Below are 25,106 nucleotides of genomic sequence, written 5' to 3' on the forward strand. Positions count from 1 at the left end.
ACTGACAACTGACAACCTATTCTAACAATAAAGTCAAAAATTTACCTAGAATATCCATGAGTAACAGCATAATCCTCAGCTGTCCATCCGTTACTGTCTTTATGGAAAAGATCAGCACCATATCGAAGAAGAACTTTTATTAAATTAAGCTGTCCACCAGATGCTGCAGTCATAAGTGGGGTTCTGAAACACCAAAAATATGTTATGAAGTAGATCATTTGACACAGACACTGTAATTATTTTTATTCCTGTTTGCTCTCAAAAACTACTTTCGTCATTACTGAATGAGCAAAAGAAAAAGCAGTTTTCATTAAATATTAAGAGCAACCATAAAATGCAAGAGGGAGTCAAAACAAGCAAACATTCGATCTTCAGACAAAGCTTCCACACAGACAACACTCACGTACAAACTACGCCACTATGCAGGAGATGTTTTTTCAAATCGAGGCAGTGCTGCTGAGCTAACAGCATGTTTCCTGCCAGAAGGGCCACCACAGACAATGCCTTCTTGTAACCCTCAACGAGGAAAGCACCCACTGAGGTATGACAACAGCCAAGCGCAGATGTGCTTTCACAAGTCGCACAGAAATAGCTGCTATGTGGCTCCCCGGGTTTTTTCAGAGCTCACTCTCATGCCTCTGATTAATCCAACCTAAAGAATACTAAAGAGACCCATGCAGAGTTTTGACAAACCACTCACCTTTCACAGTGATCTCGAGCATGCACATCAGCTCCTCTCTGCAGAAGAAACTCTGCTATATCTTCATGACGTTCAGAGATAGCAAGAATAAGCGGAGTGTTTCCCTCCTGAAAGGACAGATAAATACATTTAAAAATAAAAGAAAAAAAACCCTACAAGAGAAATACTAGTACAACTTTTTGAAAGAACTTCTTCAACAAATACAAAAATTTACCTTATTCCGAGCATCAATATTGGCATTATGCTCAAGTAACAGCCCCGCTACGGTTGTATTAGGAGATCGGACAGCAAGGTGAAGGGCAGTGTTGCCGTCAGCATCCGCCAGATGGGGGTTGGCACCGTGCTCTAGCAGAATAGCTACACATTCTTCTTGCTGGCACTGTACAGCCTGGGAACAACACGCAAAAAAGGAAGAACTGCCAGCACTCTGTTACAATTGCCCCAGCTTCCCAATGCTGGAAAATAAGAGCACCTTCAAAGCTGAGCTAACATATGCCTATTCCACGCTGATTACAACATGCATGCTTCTACACAGAGCTGTGTACAGAATCCTTCCAGCCACCTCTCATTTAATGCACAGTTGACAAGCCCCACTTGAAAGAGCATAACATATTCCACATACCTTCATCAGTGGTGATCTGTTGTCACTGTCAGTAAGATTTAGTTTACACTTGTTTTCTACGAGATATGTAACAACATTCACATGGCCATTCGCAGAAGCGAGATGCAGAGGTGTCCTAAAAGTTAAACATATTAAATTAGCACAAACAGACAACTAGAGAAATAATTTCAGGCTGTGGTAAATTGTTATGACCACAAGTTTCACTTTGCACAAAGCAAGCTTAAGAAACGATTTCTCATTCTGTTACCAGTAACAGCAGTTGCGCACCAAACACCCGAGACTGGCCAGCAAAACCCCTCCGCAGCATCTGCTTAGTAAGCTGCCATTTCCTTCACTCTAGAACTTAATCTGCACAGATTCCTGTGCCCAGGTGGTGGTCACTGCCTCCAGCAGGACTACACCTGTGGCACAGCAAAAAAGACCAAAGCTTGGGAATCTGAGAACTATGGCAAGCAACCCTCTAAGTTCTAGGATTATTCACGTGCCAGAAGTGTCTCAGAGATGTAGATGGGCTTTATATAAAGAGTATCAGCGTTTCCCTGCACTTCGAGGATTTCTGCTTTTTCTCTAGCTTGCTTACTACTGCAACAAAACCAAGTACTCACTTGCACCAAAGTGCCCCCCATTACATGCAGCAAACCAGACAGCAGAACACTGTAAGCCTGAGTACAGGAAAGTAATACCCGACCCTTCAGATACGTGTAACTACGATAGTCATAATAAGCCTACTACAGAGGAAGTCCTCTCCAGGGAGGGAATACTGTGTTTCCATAATACATGACCAGCATAAGAAAATGAAACTCTTTTCTTCAAGTTAAAGCCTTGCCAGAGGAAAAAAAAACAAACAAAAAACCCCTCCTTCAAACCACAGAACATCTTAGGTCTGATGTCAATTAACCAGCCTACTTATACTGAAAGAAATTGCCCAGAAAGTCCTTGCATGTGTTTCCCCCTAAATCAGAGGCACAAATCAGCACAAGCTTCACTCTGTGCAAAAGCAAAGCACCTCCTGCTCTGTAGGACGCCTGTCCCAACAGAGCAGAAGACAAGCTAGAAAACAGCTGGGACCTTCCTCCCTTGAAGGTGATGCAGTAACAATCCCACAGTTCCTCAAGAACTGAGGGGAACACCAGCACTGGTTCTGAACCACATCGCTGCAGGCAGGTCCTTCTCTGTATTTAGGAAAGCTCAACTAGCCTTGCAATTGTTTGGGTACCTTGCTGAGACAGGAGCACAACAGCTCCCTGGCTAAGGGGGAATGGAAAGGGAGAGGTACACAAATGCAGTGGCAGGTGATGCAGAAACACAGTAATCTGTAACACAGATACTTGCTACAGGGCAGCTGACATCCTCCTCCACTGCAACAAAGATGAGGATGAGAGAAATACAGAAAACTTCAAAGAATTTGTAATGTCTTGCTACAGACAGGGAACAGACTGGAGCACTGACAGAGGAGTAGCTCAAGAGCAACTACCACCACTTTTTGAGAAATTCCCATGGAAACATGCGGGATTCTTCATCTCTGAAGAAACGACTGACTGAGATTATCTGAAAGCTAACCAGGACTGGTTATGAAGGAGTCCACAATCATCTGAAAGCTGCTACTACCAACCACTAGGAAGCATGACAGATGTCAAGTAGTCACTATCAGCTCTGCAAACAGAAAAGCCTTCAGAAAACTTGGACTTGTTGCTGTCCTCCTCAACCAAGCCTCTCAGTTTGTCAACAGGAGACAGCTCTGCTTGGAGCGAGGCCTGCTGTGCTCCACAGAAGATCCACTTCAGGGAACAGGCTGGCAGAGAACACCAGTGCTCAGGGTTGCCTGTCCCTGCAAGAGGCCTCCAGTAACACCGAAGTTCTTCTGCCACCCAGCCCTGGGGACACTGCCCAGATTCTGTTCCTGCTCCTGCTGCTGCAATGCTACGCTGATCACCTACAGAGTAGAAGAGAACTGCTGATGCCTGAGCAGCCACGAAACAACCCCACTGGGAAACAGCAGGCTGGCAGTACGCACTTTGAATGGCCCTTGAGCCGACAACCCAGCAGCTACAAGCCAAGCAATGAAAGCGCTGGAGTTCAGTCTGACAGGCAGCTGACAGGGTCAATCTCCCTTAGCGATGAGCTCTGACCCAGGATCCATGACTAGCTGGCATTGTGCCCGCAGTGCTTCCAACTCTGTGCTGACTTTTGCCCGTCTCTGTCAGTGAGGCTGAAGGTTTTGCTAGACCACCTCTGAAAGCTGCCTGCTCCTAACTGATGCTGTATCAAGCGTACTTTTGGGAGGTCTTATGGGCTACAGGACCCACTTTATGGAAGGAACCTGTTGGTGTGATCCTTGCCATGTTCCTGGTGCAGGATTTTGCTTTTGGAAATCCTGAGCAGCAAACCTGAGATATTCATACAACCAACGCACACATTGTTGCCGTTACTTTGCATTATTTCCTACTCTTCACCTCTATTTCCAATGATACCAAGTCTTCCAACACGAAGCCCTGAAACGCACCTGCATCTGGTGGTCACTCACAACACACATCACACCCACAAGCACTAAGAGGGCACAGGTGGCCTTGCAACCCTCATGGCTGGTACAGAGGGCAGTGGCTGCAGCAAGTAGGCAGGCTCTGGCCACCAAATTGCTCTCAGCCTCGCTTTTCAGCACTGGGCATTATCACGGCAAAACCACCACCGTGCTCATCATAGTATGCTGCCTTTTCTTTCTTCCCTCCCTCTCCCCCCCCCGCCCCCGGCTTGGTTTTTTACAGTTTGTGACTTTATTTGTCCTGTTATAACACTGATAATTGCCTGGCACACAGAAGGAAACCCTTCAGAGGAAAAGAAGCTTTCTAGACAAGATGAACTTGAAACGCAAAAACTAGCGAAATTTCGTACCAGGGTCTGCTAAGAGCTGGTGACTGACTGCTGACTGAATCAGGAAGCAGTAAGAAGAAAAAGAGAGAAACTTTCCGAACTATTTCCATAAATGCCATCGGGCACCTTGACTCTGGCAGCTGAATTATGCACAAAAGTGCACTCAAGCCACCTTAAATGGCATCCCCCACCTGCAGCTGCATAAACAAATACTGGCTGGCAACACTCAGGCACACAGCCCACGTGCTGACTGCACTCTTCATCGCCTTCCTACAAATCTAGACAGTTTCAGGTGTTTTCAGGGCAATAAGCTAGCTGGCTGGCAAAAGTCCAGTCTTCAGAAAAAGACAGCCCAGGATGCTGAAGTACTCCGATTAAACCAGCATCTCCTCTGAATGTCATGGATGTTTTGACTCAGAGTCTTTTCAGAAAAGGCATTAACAGCTCGACACATCCAAGACCCAAAAACTTCAGCTGATTCCCTTATGCTTACGGTGGATCATGAGGAGCTATGCTGCAGCCCAGGGCTTCTCCCTAAGATATAACTGCCAAGTACTTGCTGTGCTTGACTCAAAAGCACACATCATAACACCTGCCAGAAGCAGCAGCTCCCTCTGCATGGCACTGCCCAGATCTTCCAAACCAAGGCACTAATTAGCTGTACCAAGGCCACAGAGCAAACAGCAAAGTAACTGCCACCTAAAATCAGACTGATGTTGCTTTGGCTGCAACATCACAGTCACAAAAGGCACATCAGGCAACCGTCCACACAGCACCAATACACAGCACATTTACCCTTTCCTAAACGCAGCGCTTACCCTCTTTTACTCCAGCTGAGGCAGTGCAGCTTGCTCAGCTCAACTACTAACCCCGCACGCCGAGGCCTCGGAGGTGCATGCACTCTGCCTTCCAAGCGAGCCTGGAGAATGGCCCTGAGGCTCCTTCTGCAACCCCCCCGGCCAGGCTGCTGCCGGCCCCCTGCCGCTCCTGCGCCCCCAGGCAAGGCAGCACCCCCGGGAACGAGGGCACGGAGGGGGCCGGGGCAAGACGGGGGATGCTCGGCCGACTCCAAGGGCTCCTGGCAGCACAGGCCTGGCTCCCCGCCCAGGCTGAGGCTCCCCGCAGCGATGCTGCCGTTCGCTCCCAGCGCCCTTGAGCTGCCGGCGGCTGCAGCTGCACCTGCGGGTCCCGGCGCTGCCCGCAACCCCCCCGCACCCCGCCCCAGCACCGCCCGGCGCTGCTGCCCCCCGCCGCTTACCGCTCCGCCGCGTCCCGCTCGTCGATGCCGCATTTCTTCAGTCTCTGCCGCACCTGACCCAGGTCGCCACGGGCGGCCGCACGGTGCAGCTTGCCCAGCTCCTGCAGCCGGAGCTCGTAGGCACCGGTGGGGAAGGGCTTGGCGGCGCTGCCGGACGCTGCCGGCCGCCCCTTCTTCTTCCTCCAGAACCCGAAAAACCTCTTCATCCCGCGGCAGGGGCGCGGGCACGGTCCCGCCTCAGGGAGGGGACGGCGGGAGGCAGCCGGTGGGCCGGGGCAGGGACGGGGGATCGGGGGGGCCCCCGGGGCAGGGACGGGGGATCGGGGGGGGCCCCGGGGCAGGGACGGGGGATCGGGGGGGGCCCCCGGGGCAGGGACGGGGGATCGGGGGGGGCCCCCGGGGCAGGGACGGGGGATCGGGGGGGGCCCCCGGGGCAGGGACGGGGGATCGGGGGGGCCCCCGGGGCAGGGGGATCGGGGGGTCGGGGCCCCGGGCAGCGGCCCGGTACGGCTGTCTACGGAGCGAACCACCAGAGGGCGGGAAGCCGAGCGCACAGGCTGCTCCTCAGCGCGGCAGCGGCGGACAGCGCCTCCCTCAGCGGCGAGCGCGGCGGTTAAACGGCCGGCGGGCTCTGCTGGCGGGGGCGGGGTCTGCTCCGGCGCGTGTCCCGCGCGAGTGACGTCACTTCCTGCCCCGCGGTGCCCGGCGGCTCCTGCGCGGTGCCCGGCCGCGGCGCTGCCGAGCGGGGCCGGGGGCAGCGAGAGGCGCGGCGGGTGGCGGCGGCGCTGCGCCCCCCGCAGAGCACTCGGGCCGCTGCCGGGAAGCCCGGGGGGTGCCGGCGTACCGGGCAGCAGCAGCTCCCCGCTGGCCCCGGCGGGGCCCGCGCTGCGAGCACGCTGGGGGGCTCGGGCGAGTCGGTTTTAAAAGCAAATGGCTCAAACTTGGAAGCGCTTGTCGTTCAGGGCAAGGGCATCTCGTCGGGGAGTTACGGCCAAAACAGCTCTGCGAGCAATTTGCCTCCTAGCTTGTTGAGCAGTCCTGCTTGTGTGCCATCGTTAGCCCTGGGCAAATGGATGCCAAAGGAACAAACAGCAAGGGTTAATACAGCGGGAGGGGGGCTGGGGGGGGCTGTAGGCACCATCTAGTTACCTGCCTTGCCATGACAGGGTCAGAAAGTTACTTTCCAGTAAATGTGCCTGAGCTGGCACTGCCACAAAAGAACACAAACGCGCACTGAGGGTATGGAAACGTGGTCCAGAAATCAAAAGACAGGTCACGCCTTTGGTGTAGATAAGTTGGGAACCATCCTCCTATTCTACTGCTGCGGTGATGCCGCTAGGTAGTTCAGCGTGGTGAAACCTTATTATAAGTACCGTAAGGTTTTGGGGTGATGTCACAGTCCAGTATACCCTAGATGGTGTGACTCATGGAACACCTTGGCAGCACACTTCTTCCTCTTAGAAACTGTCTCTTGCCAATGAGTTTGTGAAAAACGGAGAGATGGGAAAGAAATCCTCAATCAGAGAGAGGGACACACTTCACTGTGATTAGCAGTGAAGATATTGATGACAACAGGACAGGAATCTGGTACCACTTTTTAGGGAGAAGATTCAGCCCTGTGAAATACCTTCTTTTTCTTCATCGCTAATAATGGTACAGCTCCTAAAACCTTCATTTTGCTTTCTGGAATGAGCCTTCACAGCTTTATCAAGCCTGTTCGCTCTGGCAGTGTTCTCGCCGACCAAAGTGGCTGATGTACAGTCACTTTCCTTAGCTGATCCTCAGTGTATTAGCAGCGTTCTGTTATTGTAGACGTGATCCCTAGAAGGAAAAGCTATAATAAATAATAATTTTAAAAAGACAGAAAAAAGACTTTTGTTGAAAACACAGCCAAGTAAATTCAGGTTGCAAAACCCGAATTCTATGAGTTTTGGGAAATGGCTATGAGCAGCAGCCATTTCAAGAGCACCTCTGTAATCAGTCTGACCATTTAATGGGGGAATGGAGAGCAAAATGCATTTTTTAATTGGGTGTATTTGTTTTCTTCCAAACATTAGAAGAAAGGCAGGAATTTATTTACAAGGTGGCAATACAGAGTAAACACAATCCATCTCTGTGCTCTTTCCAGGAGGAAGTATTTCTTCTCTAGTCCTTTTTCAAGTGCACGCATGCTCAGCCACAAAAACTTGGGTTTTTTACAGGTCATTCCCCAGCCAAGACCAGGAGACCCTACAGTTCCTGTGCAATGTCAAATGTTTCAGAATGGTATTAAACCCCCCCGTGATTACCCAGTTTTAGTTGGTAGGGACTTTGGTAGCTGCCTGGGCTGAAATTCAGTTTCAGGCTTGGAAGATAAGGGAGTGCTGATGGGTCCTGTGGATATAGTGTTAAGGGCACAACAGGAACTGTTTGTTTATTATTAGACAGAAAGGATGCGAAATTAAAAACTAGAATCTATCACCCAGAGCAACCTCAGAAGCACTTCTGGGAACTCTACTTCTGGGCCTCCATGACAAGGGAAAGACGGACTGAGTCAGCTACTAGTAAGCAACAAGTTACAGGGTTTCTTCCGCACCACCTCACACTGCATTGTGCCCTGGGAAGCAAAGACACCATTCCGAAAAGCAAACCCCCACCTGCCTCCTGCTCAACTCGTGCCCGAGACAGCCTTCAGGGGGTGACCTTGGGCAAGGCCAACTGCACAGAGCTGTTCCGAGTGATGGTGGCGTTACTCCCCTCTCTTCCGAGAGGGAATGCATCCGTCGGAGCCCGACGATGCTGCCACGGCCTCAAGCTGCAGCCAGGCCTGTGCTGGGCCTTCACTGCTCTCAGCCCTGACCCTCACCCATGGACGTGACGGCCCAGTAGGACTGCAGACCTGCCCATCCCTATGGACCGGCCTGGTGATCTGCACTCTTGGCGCACTCTGCTTACTGTCCCCAGAACTGTCCCCAGAACTCTTCTGCTCTTCTTGGTGAGGGCCTGTGGGGCTGATCCCTGGCCTGTGTGGTCACAGACCCTGCCAGCCTTGCTGTGGCTCTTGCTTTGCCCTTCCTCTGCAGGACAGCCTACCCCTGATGTGCCCTCGCAGATACTGCTGTGTACGTAACACTTCCGTCTTTACCCCTAAGAGCTACATCAGTATTACAGTCGCCTACTACTGTGACCATAGAAGGAACATCAAAAAACAGCCAAATAATTTCAGAAATACAGCCAAGAAAAAAAGTCAACAATATGAAAAGAAGTATAAAGAAAGAACAAAGGTTTCACAAGAAAAAACACCACAATAACCCAAACAAAGCAAAGCTCACCTTTGTTCTTAATCTGCCAATTTCATTGACCGCTTCAGAATACCTGTTCTTCACTTCTCCCTGCAAATTAAGCTGGGACAGTCCCCCTCTCTCCTCATACACCCTTAGTTCCTTCGTAGCTCTGCTCAGCAGCCTCTTCAACCTGCACAGCAAACTAGTCATGAAAACAATGAAGCAAAGGAACAAAACTGGACTTTTTCACATACTCTCATGTAAACAGCACAGACACAGCTTGCTTCATCTTTAACGTGCTTGACACACCAGGAATTACCAGGAAAAACCAGTATTCCTGCGCCACATACACTTGGAGAGTCCAGATTTCACCTGAAAAGAGGAATGAAAGACTCCCTTCTTCCCAGGAGAACTGCAGGGCTACCTGCACCTGCAGTTGTTTTGGCAGCTAGTGAAAACTAGGGGCTGGTGTACAGAAGTACCTTGCAAGAACTAACACGAGGCCGGCATCTGCTCACAGTTAGGTACACCTATTTTTACACTAAAGTTTAATAAAACATGACTTCTACGCAGGGATACCTCTTCACCATGCTAAAAAGCCGTCCCTCTTACAGTCTTTCTGCAGATCGAGGTTTCTTTTCATTTCTTGGGCCAGACGTAGTTCAGCTGGGCGTTTCAACTCTACCAGCTTCTTCACTTCCTTTCTTTCACTCTCACATCTTTCTTTTCTCTTTTGAAAGTGTATCACACAAACAGAGCACAGGAAAAATACCTACGTACAGTCTGTGCATCTAGCGCTCTCCACAGAGAAGCTGCCGGACGTCTCTATCCGTTAGCCACGTTCCACAGAATGCCACGGGACGGAATTCCTGAGGATATTCCATCCCTTCAGGTTTCACATCAAACAGACCAATACGTAACTACAGAAACAGATGCCCTCGCTGAAGCAAAGGCCATCCTCTTCTAGACATAACAGGTGGAAAAGATGCTGGAGAACACTTTTGGCAGTGCCTCTGCTCATAGTAGGGATTACGTAGGTATGCACTTCATGGGAGAACATGGATCCATCCAAAGCTTTCATGGGATCTTCCAGCAACCAGCAGGCAGGGGCTTGTGGAGGAATCTGATCTTTTGGAGTTCTTCAACATTTTATTCCCCTCGGCCATTACCTCCACCTCTTCTGTGTGGCCATTTACTTAGCCACATGCTGGTTTTCCTCCTCTTGGTGTTTTCTCAGCCACACCAGAGGAGAGCTGGCAGCTGTTTTGACTTTGTACTTCCATTTTCCCTCTACAGAAAAGGAGAAAAGGGGAAGGCTGTCCCTTGGCAACTGGCAGGCGCTGCTTGTTTCCCAAGCACGCGTTCATTTACCCAGCATTCCTTCAGTATGTTTTTCGGCAAGGCTTTTAAGCTCCCGCTACGCTGAAAACATACAGCAGCTCCTCCACACACGCACTGGAAACATCACGCATTTTAAACCTGCCCAGAAACCAAGGGGTCAGAAGATGACCACACAAAATCCAAGGAAGAATTGGGAACTGTGGCCTTGCTCGATGTGCTCAACTGATAGCAAACCACACTGGGAACTCTTCCCAACAGAGCCACTCCAGAACTTACACAAGGATACCCATCTAGCTTTTATTTGCTTCCTCCATGACCCCCAAACGATAAGGTACTCGCAGCCTGAATGGCAGGGATAACAGAAAACAATGATACGTAAGAACCTGACCAGAAGGTGCATGTGGTTCTCCTGGGTATTGGCTCGGTGCCTGGAGAATTTTCTGGGCCCACCTGTTGCAACAGTTCAGCCTTCTCCTCGTCCAGCTGAGCAACGCGCTCTTCAAGGTGGGATCTTGACTTCAAGTGCTCCTCCCACGTGCTGTGCAAGTCCTTGGATGTCAGAGCCAGCATGTTCTGCTTCTGCGTCTGTGAAAGCAACAGTGGCAGAAGAAAAAGTAAGGTGGCCGGAAAAGACAAGAGCGCAGGAGAATGCAGTAACTTACACAGAAACAGGCCTAAGCTCTCCTCCACCCATCCAAGACCTATGGCCAAGGTTGGCGTGGAGTGTAAAACACACCTTAGGAACCATAACCAAGAACAGCAGCTGGAGCTGGTGGGAAGAAGGAATACTCTAGAAGCGACAGGATGAGGTTACAACTTTGGGGGATAAGATGACATGCACACACACACAGAATCACCCTACAGCTTTCCTGCAAAGCTCCTCTGGTTCCCTCTATACTTCAGTTTTCGTAAGAACACTGCAAAAGGTGGTGCAAAAGGACAACATTCGCTCCTGCTTTCAACAGCTACACTCAGATTTATTCATATAGTTACAGACATTAACTACCTTAGTTTTCACCGTTTTTTCCAACTCCTTTTGCAAGCGCAGCTTGTCTCTCTCCAGGTCACTGTGGTAGCGTGTAGTAACTTCAAGTGAAGCTTCTGGCATAGATTGCTTTTTAAGTGCAGCAGCAAGCTCCTGCTGCAGTTGTCCAAACATGCCCTAACGAAACAGTTAAATTAGCATGAAGAAAGTTCTAAGAACACGAAATACGCCTTTAACTTATTTTGTTATACGGTTAGACCTGTCTAGATTGAACCCAAAAGTATGAAATTTTGCCTGCCACCAGCAGGCATCTGCACAGATGATGACCTCTCGTCATCTTTCTCAGCTGAGCACCTTTGACTATCAGCAGCTGTTCATGAGGATTCCTGTTTCCTAACACATAAAAAAGGCTCAGGTATTGTTCTTCCTTGAACAATACACAGGAACACACTGCAATCGGGTATTTTTTTCTAACAAAACCCAAAGAAATCTGTTGTGATCTAAGAGCCACAGTTTGACTGCAAATATTACTCTGGTGACTGAAGGCAGGACTTTGTGTTAGATTGTTCTTTCTTCTGTTTCTTCACTGTACAAATACAATTAAATGAATACAAATATCTGAAAGCTCCTTTGAGATACACTTTAAGGGTATGTTGAATCACATCCTCTTGTAGTCTTCTTACTCAGCTCGTTTTAGAAATACTGATAGATTAGGTTTACAAAAATCTGGATAGCTCATATATATATATAGCTATATACATATACACACACACACTCTCTCACATGATCTTCAAAAGGAACCCATTATTTTGGTAGTAAGAATACAAAGCAAGTCACAGTTTACAATGATTGACAGTACTGCTGGAGTGTGGCTACACATCACAGAAGAGAAAGCTTAAGGTCACCGTCTGACATGAACTTTGAGGAACAGGCAGGCCCCTCAGAACCCTCAAAACACATACAGAAATCAACAGCTGGACATTACTAATACTCTTCAATCTTGATAGCAGCTTACAGAGAACCTCTTTTTTCCCCTCTATAGAAGCTTCATATAAATCTGTCCCCAACCACTTCACTTCTCTGCATCTTCATTTCTCAGCCCTCGTGTATTGGATGGTTCCTCCTTTTATACCACTCTCATTCATGTCATCAGTGCAATACTTACATCAAAACCATCAAATACTTTAGACTATTCTATAGGGCATAACATGGACTAAGGAAAATAGATGGAAAAAAGTTCTAGAGAAGAATCACCTTTCTTGATCAAAGCTTAGACTTGGGTACCTTTTTTCTGTTCTCTGCTTAGATCTGAGGACTAATATCCCCGTTGCCAAAACTTTCCGCAATTCCGAGGGAAACATAACAAACCAGAACAAATGAGTATTCTTTGGTCCCATGCATGTAACTTACACCGGATACATTGGAGGAACAAACTAATTTCAAGAACGGACAAACTTTAAATTGTTCTTTCTACGCATATACTTTACCTGTCTTTCTACTACGTCAGTCTCGTATTTAAAGACTTGTTCCCTTAAATCAGTACGCTTGGCATTTAAATCCTTGTTTCGCTCTTCTATTAGATAAACTTGCTTTTCTGTATCAGCTCTAAGTTTGTTGAAAATGTCTTTAAAACGCTCCTGCCCATAATCCGCTATTTTTTCTTTCATGATCCTCTTGTTCTGCATCTCTTCCCATTGCTGATGGAGTAAAAAGGTTTTCACTCTGGAGCTGGGCCAATCGCTCCTGCAGGGACTCCTGTTTTATTACAAGTTTGCTTACTGGATCTTTCTCAAGTTGTCGAGCACGATCACATTCCTTTGCCCGACACTGGCCTTGACTTAATTCTTTTTTGTCATTTCTAAAAGCAAAGCTTTTTCTCCGAGCATTTGCTTCAACTGGTGAAGCTCATTTTCTAGCCTATTAGCTTTGCTTTTAGCTTTACACAGCTGCAGAGACAAGCTCTTGTTGGTTTCTTGCACGTCAGAGAGGTCACGATGGAGCTCGACTTGCAAGCAAAGGCATTCATCACGTTCTCTGGGAAATCTTCGTTCAGCATTGCTTTCTGATGACAAATGAAGTTCAAGTTCTTGAACTGCAGCGTTCAGGGAGGAACGCAATGACTCAATTTCTGTCTCTAGTCTGTCTTTGCTTTTGTTTGTCTGCTCAAGTTTGGAAGTCAGCACTGCAGATTCTCTCTTTACTAAGTCCAGCTCCGCGTTGAACTGAAAAAACATTTGTCTTAATGCTTCCTTGTGCAGTTTAAGTTCCTTTTTGAGAGCTTCATTTTTTTCTTTCAAGGTCTCATTTTCCTTTAAATATTTTCCTTGTTCCTCCTGGTGCCTAAGTCTTACTTGAGTGAGTTCTAGCCTTAGCATAGCAATCTCATCTTGTAGTAACTGATTCTTGTACAACAGATCCTCTTCTCTATCAGTGCGGGATTCCTGAATGACAGGGAAAATGAATAAAGAGCCAATTGGGAAATGAATCTACAAAAAACCTGCAGCAATAAACTGCATTTTAACATTTCTAGTACCGAAGCATGACTTCAAAGATGAAGTTTCAGGCAATAAGCTACTCTGTGAACCCATGCACATGTACAACGTACGTACCCAACGGAAGTGCAACATAGCCTTAAAACCTAAATGAACATCCCAAATATACAGTTACGGTTTTTTCCCCCCTTAAACCAGCAACCAAAGCTTTTAAAATGACAGCGCTTTCTTGTATGTGCATGCCTTTATAATACTGCCTTTAAGGTTGAATTAGTTGTGCTACAGATCTGGTAAAAACAAGGCCAGAAAGGGTATTTTCCTTCTCAAATGTCTTCTGAACACTTATCCTTTTGTATTACTGAAAGTTAGCTATAAGACTCAATCACCCCCGGAATGCAATAGTCCTGTATATTTCCTCTTTATTGTATGTATAACTTTTTCCCACTTAAACACATTCACCCTACATTTATTGGGCAGCACAGCCAAGAACAAAAAGGCTTCAAGGCACTGCACATTCTTTAGGAAATTCAGTAAACTCTTTTCAAGATCTTTTTCAATACAGTGTTTATGATTGCTTTTTCTCCTCCAGTTACTCTAACTCTTACAGAGAGTTGAATTCATTGCTGATAGTCGATCATAAAATTTTAGTTATGTGGAGGTGGCAAAGAAAGGCATACTTGAAGTAAGTTCAATAAGGGAATAACTAATTAAAAAATAAAAGCAATGGAAACACAAACACTGTCAAACAACTTTCTTCCTGGTCAACCTTGCCATAGGTAGCTAGGTGTTTCACTGCTAGAAAGCCTAAAAAGCGATGACAAAATGTCTATGAAATGGAAAATAACAGATAGGTTAAGAAACGGTGTAAATAGTGTCTTCTATTAGCTTCCGACTTGCACAAGTAATTCAGGTACATACAGGAGTGATGCTGCTTTCCAGAACTTTTAGACATAAGAGAAAACAAGACAGGAATTTACCCAGATAAGTTACACTGGTAAACAGTAAATAAACATCAGGAAACAGAAAAAGTTATGTAAGATTTATTATGACTTTAAAACAAACATGGTGAAATGTAATTTATTAGAAAAAAAATCTGCTTACCTCTGAATTTTTTCCGATAGATCTTCTTGTCTCTTCTTCTAGTTCCTTTTGTCTCCCAAGGTGGTTGTTCAAAATTCCTTCTTGAAGGGCTCTGGCCCTCTTTTCCTGAGAGCGCTGTCTCTGTGTTTCATCACGTTCCTCTTCAACCTACAGTAATACAATAAAACTGCTTGCATCTTAAGAAAAAACAGAGCTAGCAATACATCTTCCCATGCTCCCTTGCATACTTGAAAACATTTTTGATTCCCCACCGTTATGATAATCCACCTATAAATAAATAAATTTAAATTTTCTTATGAAAATTTAAGAAGGCGAAATACAGGATGTTTTGTAGTAATTCAAAAAAAGGTCAGGCTTTGCCTGAAATACAAATGAAACCTAAATTTTGAAAAAGGAAAAAAGGAATAATAAACTGCAAAGCAAAAAAAAAAAAAAAAAGAACAGCCCAATTGTGAACCAACTGTACTCTACTGTCCTCAAAATTTGACAACTGTTATCCAACGCCTCTTCCGTGAACAAAGCGCCTCCTTCTCTAGGCATACTGGAATACAATTGAAAAGAAGCAGAAAATAAGACAAAGAGTTTAATTCATTATTTAATAGACCTGTTTCAAGAGCTTTCTCAGTGTTCTTAACTCCATTTCTAAATTCCTAGACTGTAACTCAAGTTTCTGTTTCTCCTCCATCTCTTTACAACATTGATCTTCTTTCCTTCGGAGGTCTTCTCTCCTTTTCTCACACAGCACTTCTACTCTGAGCCTCTTTTCTTCTTCTTGTTTCAAAGAAGATCTGGGATTTAACGGAGTATTTGAGAAACAAAAGCACTGATATAAAAGTAGATATTCCACATGATGAACTTGCAGAGACAACTCAAACCATAAAAAATGTTAAACGTTTTCAGAGTTCATATTTTTACTGTACTTTTCAACTTTTTAAAGAATTCTAACTTCATTCCATTGTGCATGGTATCAGTTGTACAAGATACAGAAAAAAAACGTTGAGTGATTTATCAGTTATTTGTAAGTTTGTATAGGGAAACACACACCAGTGTGCACACTTCTATAATAAAATTAAAAAAATCCATCTTCATATTACAGCCATTTTGCTGAAAAAGGAGTTTGTTGTCTCATCAGATCAAAGCATCGTAAACTTTTACTATGGTTAGTATACATTTTCTTAGTATACTGAGCAGTGCCTACACATTACGGATTCAGTGACCAGAAGCAATACTGGTGAATCAGCACGCCACTTACCTATGGCAGACCCAACAATTATTCAGCAAGCCTTCTGTAAGTCTAAAACAACTGCTGACCACAGGCAGGACAAGCAGCTTCCGTTTACTCCAGAAGGATGTCAGTGTTCAAAACCAGATTCAGAAATGCATGGGGTTTAAGCTGAATACGATTAAAAACAGTTTTAAACCCCAGTCGGATCTACCTCTGGGAGAAACTACAGCAATTTCATTTTGAAGCTGACTTACAAGGAAAGCCTTATGGAAGGTCAGCTTCTTTACCAACTGAAACAATCAGCAATAAGCACTGACATGGTAAAAAACGGTCCATGGTGTGCCCACGGTACCCAAACAAGCAAGCAGCTTTGTGTTTGATCATTATTTTGACTATTTTTTCCCATATACTCGCAACAGTCAACAAGAAAAAAAAAAAAAAAAAATCAAGTGTCAGCGTAAGGGAAGAACTGCCAATTGAAAGCCTGCTTTAGAAATTCTGCAAAACAAGAATCAACCACCACTAAAATTACTTGAAAGACTGACAGAAACATTTGTATTTGAATGGCGTATATTGCAAGGAAAAAGCTTTACAGGTAATTTCTAGGGTAATTTCGCAAAAAGTGTAACTTTTAAAGTATAAATTTAACGCTGCTTGGAGAATTCACTTAGAATGAAAATACTACTTCTTTATACTTGACAGATGCTTGAGGATTTTGAACACCTGCTGAAGTCAAACCCAGGCCAAGCTGGGACCGGCCTCGTCTTCCTCGTACTCCCCTCCCCCGCGCTGGGAGGCCCAACTCCCCCAGGCCCAGCTCCCGCAGCCTCCCCTCACAGGGCTGGTGCTCCTGCCCCCGCGCCAGCCCGGCATCTCCCTGCCGACCTCACACGGGCTGGGCAAGATCTCCTGGGCTGGGCGGCCAAAAACCGGACCCCGGGCTCGAGACACAGCTCAGCAAGCCCTGAGGAGGGGTGGGCACTCCCTGCCCCCAGTGCCCTGGCACTGCTGCCCCCCAGACAGCCCAGGCCGCTGCGGGCCGCCCCAGCTGCCAGCTCACGGTGGCTCCTGCTGAGCTCGCGCTCTGCCTGGGCCGCCTGGCCCTGCTGGGCCAGCTCCCCAGCCACGCCATCCCACCGGGGATCACCACGAGGAGATCTCCCCTCCCAGGCCAGGGCTCTGCAGTTGTCCTTGCTCAACTGCCTACGGTGCCTGCTGGCCACCCCTGTCGGACGTGATGTCAACAGCGATGAGAAACCTCACGCCTCCGGGTCTAGCTCAGGAGTGTGGGGAAAGGGGCAATCCCAAACTTGACCTTTCCAACAAACAAACAGGTAAGCAAACAAATGCTCTAAGCTCTGCTTTGACTTGCACTGGGTGGAGTTACCAGAAATCCTAGTACTATAGGCCAACTGAAGCTGCGAGGACAAAATGAAAAAAAAACCCACACCCAACCACCTCGCAAATCTCTCTTATAAATCTGATTTCCCCGTACACACTCTCTTGCTCTTTTCTTGCTAGAAAACAAAGTTAGAACAACATCCAGAAGACTGTACATGGAGCTGGTATCCGGACGTTTTTCCCCTCTCACATTATGTACTTCATAGCATAACTGGCCCACGGGATTCAAAAAACCCAAACCCAAAAGACTGGGAACTTCTCATCCTGTTGCCTGCACCATCGGTGTCTTTCGGAACAAAACCACTGACAAGATAATACATTATCAGACCACAATTTACATACCTAAGGCTTTGGATACCCCTTTTCCATTCCGCTTCTTGGTGAGCCGACACGGATTTCAAATCTTGAGTCTTCTCCGCTCTGAACTGTGACTCCTCCCTTTCATCTTCCAATTTCCTTACTTCTCTTGAGAGCGCTTTATACCGATTTTTCTGACGTTCTATTCTCCGTTCATATTCAAGAAGTATGTTTTGCATTTTCAACAAAGTAGCAGAACCTGTTTCGAGACAGAAAAGACACAAAGCTGCACAAATACTGCCCAATGTATAAGCTGTTCAGTGCTTTGCTGTATTAGGTGCAGGTGGCAGGTTAGTGGGAAGGTCCCCGTGAGAAGAAGCCAGGGGTCGCCCCGTGCTGGACATGGACGGTTTCGATGGACCCACCGCAGGGCACAGCTGAGCCTCTCAGCCGTGCTGGCAGCTCCTCAGGAAAAACAAATGTAGGAAAGGGCGAAACCACCACACGGGCAGAGAAGGGGAAAAGCATGTGAAAACCAGCCCCGCAAACGAACACCCAGGTCAGCGAAGGAGGAGGGAGAGGTGCTGCTCCAGGTGCCAGAGCAGAGATTCCCCTGCAGCCCCGGAGAGAACCATGCTGGAGCAGATACCCACAGCGCAGTGCTGCGGAGGACCCCGTGCCAGAGCAGGCGGATCCTTCCCGAAGGACCTGCGACCCATGGAGGGCCCAGGCTGGAGGAGATTTTCCCCAAAGGACTGCAGCCTGGGGGAGGACTCACACTGGAGCAGGGAAAAGGGACGAGGAAGGAGCAGCAGAGAAACTGCTACGTCCCGACTGCCGACCGCAGCCTCCCCGCGCTGCCTGGGGAGGTGGCAGGGAAGGAGCGCAGCAGAGCTTGAGCAGGGGGGGTGCCGACGTGTCCTTCTCAGGTTTGGGGTCTTTGTTTCTCACTATCCAAATGTATTTTAATCGGTGGAGTCTGTTTTGCCAGTGACAGTCACTGGGAAGTGACAGCCCTGCCTTCACACTGACCCACAAGCTTTTTCGCCCCGTTTTGTCAAGGAGGGGCAGTGGCAGCACTGGGGGGGGAGTTTGGCCTTCGGCCAAGGTTAACACTTGCCTAATGAAATTTTAGCATAGTCTAAGAGCCCTAGTAAGTGATGCTTATGTTTATATAATGCCTTGTGCATATACGCAAGCATCTTATGACAGTTGAAATTTGTTATATATATGTACTTACTATTTTTAAGCAAAGCCATTATTTTGCTGTACTCTTTGTCATTAGCTGTTGAGGGGGGTGCTGGTTGTGGCTGGGATAGTGTTAATTTTCTTCGCAGTCGCTGGTACGGGGCCATGTTTTACAGTTGTGCCGCAAACAGGGTTGGTAGCACGGGGATGTGTTCCTTATGGCCCAGCAGCGCCCACACAGAGCCAAGGCCTTTTCTGCTCCTCACCCCACCCCACCAGCGAGCAGGCTGGGGGTACGCAAGGAGCCGGGCCGGGACACAGCTGGGACAGCTGACCCAAGGGATGTGCCATGCCACGAGGCATCATGCTCAGCATATAAAGCTGGGGGAGGACGAAGGAAGGGAGGGACATCCAGAGTGATGGCACTTTGTCTTCCCAGGTATTTGTTATGCGTGACGGAGCCCTGCTGTCCTGGAGATGGCTGAACACCCGCCTGCCCATGGGACGTGCTGGATGAATTCCTTGCTTTGCTTTGCGTGCGTGCGTGGCTTTTGCTATTAAACTGTTTTCATGCCGACCCATGAGTTTTCTCACTTTTCCCTTTCCGATGCTCTCCCCCACCCCACTGGGGTGGAACAAGTGAGTGGCTGTGTGGTGCTTAGGTGTTTAGGTGTGGCTGGGCTTAAACCACATCAAGGGGATATAAAGAAGAAAAAGCTCTTGCTGACTTTTGATGACCGCATTAGAAGGAGCTGAACTGTACTTTGCAAGAAACTGCTTCTCCAGCTCTGACTAGACAGAGAACCAATGATAACGTAAGGCACATCGGCTGGTAATGCAGGCAACATCTCAGGTTAGGTGACAGTTTCACAGCTTTTGAGGGGGATCTCTAGTCACAAAGAGATACTATATCAAAATATGAAATTAAAATACTTAGGAGTGCCTACAAAGAAATCATGTTTTAAGGGGAACTTGTAACAGCTGAAGACAGAGACTTGAAAACATACCCGTATGAACCACGCTAAGCTCTTCCAACAGCAGCATAGTCTCCTTGTAGGCTGAAGCTTCCAACCGGACATCCTCTGAAGTTGGGTCAGATGAGCGAGTTAAACCAGGGCCATCAGATACTTCCATTGGTATGCTGACCTACAAAAAATACAGTACTTTCTGTAATTCCACTGTCTAGTATTACAGACCATTACAAATGCAGGAATGATTCATTCTCTCCTTCACAGCCCACAGATTTGTCTCAAATACAATAAAGCTGCGTACCAGCAGCAATTTGTACATCTGGTCGATCACTACATAAACACTGCTCCCATCGAAGTGATTAAAAGCTGATAGAGACTGTTTACCAAGAAACTAGTTTTACAGTACCTCGTTCCTTTCACTCCTGGTTGTTGCTGCAGGTCTAGAAAACAGAAATATATTTCAGTACTGAAATGCTTACTTTGCATTATGAATAATACCTACCGTAGCTTTGAAAACTTAATTGCAGAACTGAATTGAACTAAAATCTGGCATAGTAACTTTGCTAGATATAGTTCAAGACTGAAACAATTATTGTGTGCTATTAATGTCTACTGGAAGGCTACTTTTTCCGCAAGATATTAAGCAAATAGTTGAAGTAACTGTTCCCTAAACTTCACGCAAAGTGACAGAAATCTTACAGCTACAGACATGGAGCTATACGGTTACGTGCATTCCCTCTTTAATACCAGGGGTTCAGCTCCCTTCAGTAATGAGAATCCTTCTCCTGCAGGTCAAAGAACTGTAATTTTGGATTCTCTGGTGTCCTGCGTCTGGCTGGGATGCAGTTTATTTTCTTCACAGCAGCCCACACAGCGCTGTGTGTTAGATTTCTGACCAAAACAGTGTTGCTAACACACCAGATTTTTAGCTAGGGCTGAACAGCGTCAACAACTTCTCTTTCGCACTTTGCCACAACCCACACAAGTAAGTTCAGGGTGGGCAAGAAGTCAGGAGGGAACAGCTGCAAGAGAAAAGGTGGAGCGGGGAGCAGGGCAAAAAATCCTGAGTACCTGCAGTGAAAAAAACTGAGATACCTCACCCGTTTTAAACACATGAAATACTTCTATGCCTGTGCACACACTCATGTAATTAATCAGAATTTGTGCACGTGACCTCGTTGTTGACTTGGCCAGCATGTTCAAAAGCACTCTAAACAAAAGTGAAGTGTTTGTCAACACAAAGCGCATCAGGTAGTCACAGGAAAGAACAAGAAAGAACAAGAAAGAACATCAGGTGGTCACATGAAAGAACAAGAATCTTCATAGGCGTCAGGTTTACAAAAAACCTAAACACACAACAAAAACCCAAACTAGCCTCTAGCTCTCAGGCCAATTTTTGTCATTAAGTAAGTTTTATTTTCAACATTCCTTATATGCATACCTTCCTTCATCCTCAGATGTTTCACTGGAAGTGCTCTCATCCGGTACTTGACCATGATTGCCACTGGAAGAGCTCATCTGCTGATGAGCCTTCTGCTTTGAAGGCTGTCTTTTACTTTTCTTTGCACCTTTGGCATTCAGGGCAACTTTACTGCATTACACAGAAAGAAAGAAAAAAAATCACCAAGTGAATAGGTTTATAAAAAATATTTCTGTGAAACAGACATACTTAAGATGATGTCCAGAAACAACCGAGACAAAAAATATCTATGATAAAATCACAGACTTGACTGTAAAGATCGTGGAATATGCCCAAGTATTTAAAACCCTTCCCCTAGGAGTGAGGGGGACACGTGGAATCTGAGCTAGATCCAGGTTAAGCTGGACTATATCCAATAGCCACGTTACAGAAAGCACCTAGAGCAGAGATTCCTTTGAAGGACAGACAGAAAAAGCTCCTGCTTAGGTCTGCATAAAAATACGTGTGCCTTCTTTAGACTTTTGAGATTGGTTTGGTAATATCATCTTTTCCCCTCTCCTGACAAAGGGCATATTAACTTAATGAAAAGGAAAACACCAACTGCACGGAGATCACTAAAATCACCTAGAAAAGGGAGCAGTAGCAAACCCCAAGTTCCTACTTTTCTTTTCTAGGTGGCCTTTTCCTACAAAAATAACTGCTTTTTCCAGTCTTCAGTTCTGGTTTTGAAGATGCATTTTACCTCAGTGTTGACATGGAAATCACAGGAATTTAGGTGGGGGTTTTCTTTTGGTTTCCCCTTTTCTTTTTTTAGAGCAGGCAATAAATTTGAACCTCCATCGTGCGCTTCATTTTGTCAAAAAAGAATTTTTCTTCATTTTTTGAGAAGCAGTGGACTACTCACTATGGCTTTCACCACTGAGGAAACTACTTCAACTACCACAGTATCAGAAAACCTAAGACACTTACATAGCACTACAAATAAGAATTAGAGATTATTTCCTTAACTTACCCTTTCATTGGCACTTTAATCAATTTTGAGCTCTCCCCAGATGAAAAACTTTTTGTCTTTTTCTTCTATCGTGTTTTCATTCTCCATTTTCAAACAGTCATTCTTCCTTACAGTAATCTTTTGTTTCATTTGCCGATTAGTGATGTTAATTAATTTATCCACACATTCCTGTTTTGCCACCGCCTGCACTTTTGAACATCTTTGTTTGCTTTTTTCCTTCTTAACCTATAAAAACAAAGTTAAGCTTCACGTATTTCTAGAAGACAGAAACACCACATCCAAGATTGATTAATTCAGGGTTTACCCCTGAAATAATATAAAATGATTTTTTTTAATTCATAGAGAAGCATTTTCACAAAATTACACTACAAAGTGTATTATGCCATTGAAAGTACTTTGAATTCACTCATCATGCAAGACATAACAAAAATACAGCCCTTAGAAAGAAAACAATAGTGTCTCTTAAAACAGGAACAACAAAAAAGTGAAAACATTACTGATGGACAAAGCGTTAGGAGGACTGCCAATGTTCGTTGTAACACCACCAGAAAAAAATCAAGTGGATCTGCGAACAAGGAGAGGAAAGAAAAAAAGATCCCAAACCCACAAACACAACTGGTTTCACAGGAAAGAGGAATTTTAGTGAAAGGCAATGAAGACACACCACGCAGATAGCACAGCACATGAATTAGTAGTCAAGACCCTGTTTAGAAGCTATTTTCATTCTTTGATTCAGAATCAGAACTGATATAATTGTATGGATTTCTTTTTATGGCAATGAAGTGATAACTACTTGCACTGGAACCAAGTGCCACCTGCTGTTAAACTGGAACAATAATGCATTCCGTTTTCCAAAAATGGGGGAAAAGACAACTCTCCACTGCCCTCTTTATTCACAAGTCACCTATTCCCATTAGAACAAACCCCAATTTGTAGGAAGCATCTTCCCGTCGTGACCAATAGCTCAAGTAAACAGGAAATATTCTGCCTGGCTCCAGAAGGCTGCGGGTCTCCCCAGGCTCTTTTACACACGCTCCGTCGCTGCTATCGCTTCAGCAGCGGTTTTACCTCCCAACAGAGACTTCCTTAAAAACATGTTCTGACTTTCCTGAACAGCGGACTGTATCTCACAGTTTCATTGATTTGCACAGCAGAATCCTGCAGTTTCCGTTGAAGCTAACGAAGACCGTGTGCTTTCAAACCCAAGCACATCCAGCACCTCCACCATAACTCTGAGTTAGAGCTATTGCCTAAACCACTACATGCTGCACACACTGCCCGTGCCAGCCCTGGCTAGCCCAGCCCTGTTTTACCGATTCATCCAGGCACTTGCATCAGTGCCTCTGACTTGGTGAATTTACACATGAGAAACCAGGCCTTTCTGACCAACACCCATGCTCTTTAACTGCACCGGTTATTTTTAAATTAATGACACATTACTAATTAAAGTGACCAAGACAAGTCAGAACTACAGCTCGGTTGTAGTCAAAATCACATGCGCCGCAGATTTTCCCTGAATTTCTTCACAGCATCACCTATGATTGCTGTTGTCAAATACATGACAGCTGCTTTCTTTACCTGCAGAAAGCTTGGCACAACACGTACAATATTGTACAACATACAGCTCCATCTGACAGTCAGACCAGAATGGCCTTCCTGCAGTGCAGGCGGGCTGCATATCTCCAGTAGCACCCACAGCCCCAGCCTGCACTGCTTTAGAGACAGCAAAGATCCGCGCTGATGAGAAACGCTCTCATGCACATGGCATTTCACCTTGTCCACGGATGTGAAACACGGGTTGCTTCACGAAATTTAATTGTATGGTTTCGTTCCAAGGCAAAACAGACTGTCCAACAACCTGTGACTTACACTAAAACCCATAAATCTTCACCTTCCATATGAACGGCTACATGCCAGGATATGTACTGCTGATGAATTTTTCCGCATGTTGCTGGGGAGCAATACCTGCACGTGTTCATCTTTTTGTCCACCTCTACTGGGATTCCCTCTAGCTGGGTACGTTGCATCTCAGGGTTGTATGGAGGGGATTACCTCCAAGCAGCGGGACAGATCACCCCTGTCGCTCCTAAACTGCCTCTGCTGAGCATCTCGGTGCCTCCCACAGTGGTGGCTTGCTCAGGAAGAGGTGGCCTGTGATGGCTCCTCTCCAGTGCACACGCCCACAGGACCACCGAGCAAAGGACTATCCCACACCATCCTCCCCCTCTCTGAGAAAGAAAGCACGTACCTATCTATGGCTAATCTCCCTTCTGAAGCAGTACAGCTCAGCTGAGACCTCAGACTGCTTTTCTGCAGCACCTGGGATTCTTACCAACACTGTCTCCATGGACTCTACCCGGACTCAGTTTTGTGCAGAGGAGGTGTTTACTGCCGCATGCGCAACAGCAACGGCAAGGGCAGGCAGCGCAGCGATCTCCTGTTACCGAACGTGCTGCTCTGGGACTCCCAAACAGGCGGTCAGTTATAGCCCTGGCAAAGTTCTCCAGCAAAGCCGCCCCTGATTTGTATCCACCTCAGCTGTACAAACACGGTGTAACCAGACGCGCAGCGGCTCTTTACCTCCAGCACTGTATGTCCCTTTCCTTCCCGTGTCACCACCACCTGCAAAAGCGCTCATGGAAATGAGCAAACCCCACCCGCCAGAAAGAGGCAGGGCTTTCAAAGGGAAGGAGGGTATTCAATGGAAGCTGCAGATGTGCCCTGCCTGGAGAAGGCACCACTGGCAACCCCTCCTCTGTGAGAGCTGGGGAGATGCAGAGGGGGAGGAAGGCAGGCGTCGGGGAGGAACTAGAAGCCCTGGTTTGCTACTGCTGCAGTAGCCCTGGCTGTGGGGACAACAGAGCTCTCCATGAAATGACGATCAACCAAAATATTTCAGAGGGGCACAGCAGGGAGCACAAGCTGCTGGGCGTCAGCAAAGGGCTGTGCTCAGCTTCTCTGC

The 25,106-nt window shown here is 46.6% G+C and overlaps 1 protein-coding gene and 1 pseudogene across 2 annotated transcripts; both read right to left on the reverse strand.

Moving 5' to 3' along the window:
• The window catches only part of LOC129783464 (ankyrin repeat domain-containing protein 26-like), a 70,247-nt pseudogene extending 63,910 nt beyond the window's left edge, over nucleotides 1-6,337 (reverse strand).
• A 236-nt stretch (nucleotides 6,338-6,573) lies between these two features.
• LOC129783511 (ankyrin repeat domain-containing protein 26-like) lies at nucleotides 6,574-19,868 on the reverse strand. 2 transcript variants are annotated; one of them, XM_055793465.1, is made up of 8 exons: nucleotides 19,749-19,867; nucleotides 17,599-17,812; nucleotides 14,631-14,777; nucleotides 12,525-13,478; nucleotides 11,059-11,214; nucleotides 10,503-10,637; nucleotides 8,760-8,913; nucleotides 6,574-7,269 (listed from the first exon to the last, which is right to left on the reverse strand). In XM_055793465.1, exons 4-7 carry the CDS (start codon nucleotides 12,720-12,722, stop codon nucleotides 8,854-8,856), a joined length of 549 nt encoding a protein of 182 aa, XP_055649440.1. In that variant the 5' UTR covers nucleotides 12,723-13,478; nucleotides 14,631-14,777; nucleotides 17,599-17,812; nucleotides 19,749-19,867; the 3' UTR covers nucleotides 6,574-7,269; nucleotides 8,760-8,853. The 2 variants fall into 2 exon arrangements, with proteins under 2 accessions (XP_055649440.1, XP_055649441.1); XM_055793466.1 differs by lacking the exons at nucleotides 6,574-7,269; nucleotides 8,760-8,913 and adding exons at nucleotides 9,163-10,001; nucleotides 15,235-15,418 and having other exon boundaries at nucleotides 19,749-19,868.
• Between the last annotated feature and the right edge of the window lie 5,238 nt (nucleotides 19,869-25,106).

The sequence above is a fragment of the Falco peregrinus genome, unplaced genomic scaffold, assembly GCF_023634155.1.
Source record: "Falco peregrinus isolate bFalPer1 unplaced genomic scaffold, bFalPer1.pri scaffold_42, whole genome shotgun sequence".
In the NCBI taxonomy this organism is placed as follows: Eukaryota; Metazoa; Chordata; class Aves; order Falconiformes; family Falconidae; genus Falco; species Falco peregrinus.